This window comes from Oratosquilla oratoria, chromosome 37, assembly GCF_046742065.1.
Source record: "Oratosquilla oratoria isolate Oo_2021 chromosome 37, ASM4674206v1, whole genome shotgun sequence".
NCBI classification, from domain to species: domain Eukaryota; kingdom Metazoa; phylum Arthropoda; class Malacostraca; order Stomatopoda; family Squillidae; genus Oratosquilla; species Oratosquilla oratoria.
The window spans coordinates 35,465,172-35,471,962 of NC_134813.1; the positions used below are offsets into that span (position 1 = coordinate 35,465,172).

At 42.7% G+C, this 6,791-nt stretch overlaps 1 protein-coding gene across 1 annotated transcript in view; it reads left to right on the plus strand.

Moving 5' to 3' along the window:
- Nucleotides 1–6,000, plus strand: part of LOC143019645 (long-chain specific acyl-CoA dehydrogenase, mitochondrial-like) — an 85,051-nt gene extending 79,051 nt beyond the window's left edge. The window contains exon 9 of the mRNA XM_076175482.1: nucleotides 1,905–6,000. Within this exon, the coding sequence (XP_076031597.1) occupies nucleotides 1,905–2,091 (187 nt within the window). The 3' untranslated portion in view covers nucleotides 2,092–6,000. The remainder of the gene's footprint in view (nucleotides 1–1,904) is intronic.
- The last annotated feature ends 791 nt before the right edge of the window (nucleotides 6,001–6,791 follow it).

The following is a 6,791-nucleotide window of genomic DNA, read 5'->3' on the forward strand; positions in this document are numbered from 1 at the left end:
TATCAAATCTCCTCTCTCTCTCTTCTTTGCTCTAATGTGTGTGTGTGTGTGTTGGGGAGGAGGGATATGTGTTTCATTTCGTCACAGCCCGCCTGTCAAAGCGAGACGTTAGTAGCCCTCGTGGTTCCCCATTGTGCGTCGACTCGGCCACTGCCGCTCGCGCTGCTTGACCTATCGTGTAGGTCAGGGATTTCCCAATCTGTTGATCGCCAGCACCACGGTGCTCTCTGGTGGTCAGTGCTCTTTCACTGGCCGCGAGTACCTTGATCCGAACACCTGGCCTTTGCGAAATGTGAAGAAATAGTTTTCTGTACAAATGCATGAATGTTTGGAATAGCTTAGAAGGCGATGTAACCCAAGCCGGGACTGCATAAGAGTTGATATATAAGTAATTGGAGAATAAGAAGATGAAGGCCAAGTTGGAACTATGTGTGAATTTGTACCCAGGTATGATAAATTTGAGAGTAAGAGGACCGCGATGTTTCTGGTTTGTCAAAAGTCGTCGTAATACAGCTAACGATCGGGTAGCGGCTGTGTCAGCCCTCAGTGCTGACCTGCACCACTACCTTTATCCTTGCCCCGAAATTGTGTTCCTGAGGAGGGGACCGGACACGGTCATCATATCTTGTCGCACCAGAACCGTGTCCATACAAGGGCAGTTTCTTTTGCTTCCGTAAGGTCTTGGTCGGAGCAATGGGGACTCAATGGACATTCCCGGAGGACGTGGACCATCGTCTGTACTTCGCCACAGGGACATTGGGGGCTATTGGAGTATCCCCACTTGTGTTGATTTTCTCTCGTTTTGCCCACCTTGGCTCTTCCTCTGTTTAAGGTAACCCAGTCCTTCCTGGTTAGGTTTGCTCCTGGGGGCAAGGTCTCGTTTGGGCATGGTATGGCCTCGTTATGGCCCAGATTGTCATATTCCTGCCAACATTCTAGTCTATGGGCCACAGCTTGGGTTGGATCTAGTCCCTCCACCGTCATGAAGCTTTGGCACGGACCGGTACCGGACACGGTACCCTGGGGACTCGTGAAATGTCTCCCCCTTCAAGGGTGACCGTTCAGTCTCCCTCCTGGACAGCCAGGTATCCCAAACCCCGTGGATGCCCTCTGGCCCCTGAACTTAAACAACGAAAATCGCGAGCACCAACTCTTTGTAAAGTCTGAGAAAGAGTGGATGCTCGTATTTTAAGGCTTCTTGTCAGTTGAACATCCGAGTTGTATAAGTGTTTATGAATGCTCTGTGCAAGTTGTTGTAAATTTGTGTGTTCTTATTTATACAATAATTTGTTTATCGATTTATTTAATTTGCCCTTTACAATGAGATTTACAGACTGAACTGCTCTATGATGCCTATAACTATTGTCCTTTCGTAAATATCCAAGATATGATAAGGTGTCCGTCTGCTTATAAAGCCAAAACTCCTAGGCGGGTCTGTGATCCATCGCTTCAGTATTTTTATTATTATAATTATTATTATTATTATTATTATTATTATTATTTCATTTATATATATATATATATGTGTGTGTGTGTGTGTACATATTGTTTATTTTGTATTTTATTTTGTTTTTTATTGATTGATTTATGTATTTTTATTTTATTTATTTCATTATTATTATTGTTATTATTATTATTTTAAGTTAGGTAATATAAAGTGGGTGTTGCAAGACTAAATTGCCAGGGAAGGACTTACGTCAGCATGGCCGGGCTATTTTTCAGCTCTTGGTAATTTGTATTAAAAAACAAGGAGGACGGGTTTACACTTCGTACCTGCTTATTTTCGGGACCTGTAACCTCTCACTCTCTCTCCGTGTGTGTGTGCGCGCGCGCGCGTTTACTATATCTAATGGCTGAAATTGACCCAGATAGATTAATTCTGTTCTGTTTCTATTTCTTTACAGGATGACAGACCTGCAGAACAAGGTGGCCTACCAATGCGTGCAGCTGCACGGTGGTTGGGGCTACATGTGGGAATACCCCATCAGCAAAGCCTACGTGGACGCCAAGGTCCAGACCATCTACGGTGGCTCCAACGAAATCATGAAGGAACTCATCGCCAGGCAGATCGTGAGCGACAAGAGGCTCTAAAGGATCGTCGTCGATGTTGTCTTATTTTCTTTTTTCCCGTGTTCTTGTCTTCTTCTTCGGTACGGTCTTACACCACCGCTGCCTTCGCCATCGTCGTAGTCATAAACAGTGTTTTCTTTCGTAATTTACGTAATTTAGAGCTGTAAAAAAAGACAAAAAAATAAAAGTACAAAAGTAGGATTCCGGTAGAGAGCCGTTAGAAAGAAAACGGATAACATACTAATTCGAAATCAACCGTTGTAGTAGGGGAAATATCTTGAAATTCCCCTCTTTGAAACGTCACGGGTATCAAGGGGGAAGAGCGTTCCACAACCTCACAATGAAAGAAAAAAAAAGTTTTTAGCAGCTTAGGAAGTGGTACCACGGGTGTAGAGGTCCGTTGAGATTATGGTTTTGAGATTATGGTGCTATTTTGACGGTTTTCTTGCTTGAGAGACAGTGGTTCCTAACCCCCCCCCCCACGGCTCTCTATCTTTCTCTCTCTGTCTCTATCTGTTTCTCTCCCTATCTCTCTCTATCCTTCGTTCCTTTCCACCTGTGAACCCCTTACAAAAGGATATTAAGCTAACAAAACACAACTTCTATAAAAAATATACACACGTCACCATTATACTGGTAAATTGATTATATATAAAAACAAGGCATTCAGCTCACTATAAACGAGTTATGTTCAATACAGATATGTAGCAAAAACATCCTTATGGGCTCCTTGGGAACCACTTATCTTCAAAGTCGGAAGCGACGAAGGCGACATGACGTCATCGTTTGCGTCAGTTCCTGTAACTGAAAGGAAGGATAGAGCGGGTGCTGGGAGTTGTATATATAAAAGTATTCTGCAAAGTTACCAGGAGATGACAATGCAATATCGGCAATGCAAAATAGATATATAGTTGTTCTTTCCGCCCGGTTGAAAAATAACGATAGGGAGAATGTCAAAATGCAGAGGGAGGTACACTACTTAAGATAGATCCAACTATTCACATTCATTCAGCAAACTTTTTTTTTCTCAACTTCCAAATTTGAATATATATGATGCATGCATACTCGCTGCCACATTTAAGCATAAGCAAAACAAGTTTGGGGCTTCATACAATCTTCGATTTTTTTTTTTTTTTTTATACTGTATTCTTTAAGATATGCCGTTTCATAGGTAGCTATATATATTTTTTTCTCTCCAACATAACCAGAGACATGTTAAATGCTGTAAGCTAACATAGCTTACACAGGCAAATCTGCACATATTAAAATTAAATGAGTTGAACACGTCGATAGTGTATTTTTGTACAAGTTTTTGTCAACATAATAGCAGTATTTGCGAACAAGCCAAATCCAACATGACATGAATCTGCTCAAACAACCCTATGAACGATTGAAAAGTTAAAAATAACAATGTATTTTTGTATTATTGTCAATACAATACTCATATTTGTGAGCAAGCCTAACCCAATAATAAACAAAAATGTGCCTAACCTAACCTTGCCAATCAACGTCAGACTTGGGCCAATAATTAATCTAATCATCAAAACTGTTTTTCCAATGTAGTGTTCCAACGTGCAGCGTTTTGTCTACAGCCACACCGTCAGTGTGTGGGACCACTGGGAGGAGAGGTGGGGCGAGATGAGGTGAGAGGACGCCCCATCTGACCCTTGCATTTTGCTTATATTTTTTTTAATTGTGTGTATATGTGGATGTGTGTGTGTGTATTTTTCTTATCATACCCGCATCCCCTCCCCCCCGTCCAGGGTCAACCCTGTATTCCCAACCAGTTTGTACAGCTCTCTCGCCTTCCTCAGTCACCATCCGTCTCTTTCTGCCTACCTCCCCCTCTTCCCCCCACTCTTCCTCCCGCCCTCTCTCTCTCTCTCCCTTTATCCTCCCCGTTCCCCCCTCACCCTGTCACCTTTTCCCTCTTCCACTTCCTGACACGGAGGTTGGGGGTGGGCCGTTGCGCGAGGGTCAGTTTTCCTCCTCCACACAGAAACAAAACAGGTAAAAGTTGCCACATTCGACTTCTTCAATTCTCACCTCGGGCTTGCCCATCGTGGGACACATTGTTCACATTCCTCCTCCTCTTCCTCTTGTCCTCCAACTCCTCCTCTTCTTCCCTCTCCTCCTCCTACTCCTTCCTCCCTCTCCTCCTTCCTCCTTTTCCTCTTCCTTCCTCCCTCTCCTCTTCCATCCGCTCCAACACCCACACCCTCCATCTCCCTCTTTCACCTCCTGTCCCTCCTTCCCTCTTATTCCTCCCTCTCTTCCTCTCCCCCTCCCCTCCTATTCCTCCCTTTCTTTCTCTTCCCCTCCCCTCCTCCCTCTCCTTACTCCCCTCCTATTCCTCACTCTCCTCCTCTCCCCCTCCCCTCCTATTCCTCCCTTTCCTCTTCTTCCTCCCTCTCCTCTTCCTCCTCTTCTTCCTCCTTCGCTCTCCAAACCCTCCTCCTCCTACTCTTACTACCACAGCTTCAACTTCCTCTTCCTCCTCTTGCACCCTCTCCTCGCTGCAGACCACACAGCCAATAAAGCCATTGACCCATCAATTATCTTGCGCATGGTGGCATCGCTTGTATATTTTGTTCTGTCCAACCTGTGTGTGTGTGTGTGTGTGTGTGTGTGTGTGTGTGTTCAGATCGCCACAGAAAAATAAGAAATGGAAACTTGACATAATCGTTCATAATGACGGCTTCGGTGCGCATAGTCGTTCATGTACTCGTAAACAAAAAAAATTGGTTTCCCGTTTTTCATTAATCTGATCTGTATGTTAATCATAATATCTTGATTTTTTTAATTCACACGCGTGCAAACACCACTCACACTCACACACACACACACACACCTGCACCTGCATATGTGTATAGTAGGTTGTAATATTTCTGTGGCTGGATTTATTTTAAAGATCCCATTGTAACTCGTGATTTATTCCATTATATATATATATATATATATATATATATATATATATATATATATATATAATATAAAATGTGCGTGTGTGCATACATGTGTATTCCATCGTCACACTAGAGCTTGATATCCTGTACCCTCCCCCTCCCCCCCCCTATCTTCAAATCTCGCTTAGCTCTAACGGCCGTACTTTTAAACTTTACGCCAGCTCTGGCGAATGCTATTTACCGTTAGAAGGTAGTTTTACCTGATGTTCTAGTTAAGTGCATTTGGCTTATCAGCTTATCAACAAAACCAACCAGTATTTTTCGTAACTATAATTAACAAAGTTAATAGAATTTATCCTCCTAATGGTAGAAAGTAATCGCCATGGCTAGCGAAAGGGAGTATGACCCAAAGAGTTCAGTGTATACAACCCATATGCTAACCCCCTCCCACTCTCATCCTCCACTCCTTAACTTGTACATAAACAAATAACGTATTTTTATCACGGTGCATGCAACGCAATTCGACCTCTCGACTAGCCGCACCAAAGCTGATTAAGGATATCGCCCCTTCCTCCCTACTGAACCTATGCCAAGCCGTCCTTATGTTTACGCAGCGTAAGGTCGTAGCAGCCGGCGTTGTGCCTTTTTCTTGTGAGAAACGGGTGGGGGGTTCGCTTGCTTGAAGGAAGCGTGCCCACTCAACCTCTTCCCCACCTCACTCTCCCCTCCAAAGCCCCTGGTTGCCAGGTCTCTTCTTAAAACACACACTCTCCTCTCGTTGTGTGCATGTGCGCGCGCGCGCGCGCTTTCGTTACTTCCACCAACCTTTATACATTCCTTCGTCATCCTTATCCGCTTTAGTGTATTTTCTCGTAACGCAGGCAATATCCATTGGTACGTACTTCTACTATTGGGTGAAGGGTTGGTCAGTAAAGAGACATACCAATTATGCATTACGATTTGTGAGCGTACAGTATTGCTACCATGTGAATTTAAAATGTATAAATAAATTTTAAGATCTGTTTTCGCATAACTTTTTTTAACCTGTTGATGGTAAGTTCGTAAAAAGATGTGGATATGCCATAGTGCTCGCGAGTGTTCTTAGTCCATAGATTTTTAAGTTTACTTGTAAAATTTTAATGCATAATAACAACTGTGAACCCTGTACCACTTTGATTTTAAAAGAATCTTGAGCAGCTGATCTTAGGGAAAGTCACTAAAGCCCCTGAAACATCGACTTCATGAAAAATATGCAGTCAATAAAACAACCATGTGTAATATCAAAGACTGAAGAGAAAATGCGACAATGACCGTTATTATTAATCAATCTGAGATGAGAGACGACAGAGGAAGACTTATGTCAGTATGGATAGTCAGAGACGAAATAAAAAAAAAAGCCAAAGTTTATCAGAAGCTTTTGTCAAGTCCAGAAAAAAAAGACAATTTCCAGATATTCCGTGGAAGATGACCAAAAGTAAGACAAAGTGTAGGTATGTATAGTCGAGATCATGATGCGCTCGAGTCGTATCGTCCATGATAAAATAGAGATAAAACAAGTGTTATAAAATGACGGTTGAAGGATAAGAAATGGTCTTCAGTTAGAATATGGGAATGGCTTCAACATAAATGGTAAAACTTTCCTGCAAGGATAAGGTAAACAGGAAGTCAACACAGAAACTTAATTTATTAGGACGATAAAGTGAGATTCAGACTTGCGTATTCTGTGTTAAGGCTGCTTGCTTGCAACGTCAATTCAGGCAAAATAAGCATATGGCGAGTTTTCCTGATTTTGAGGAATATATATACGTGTGTGTG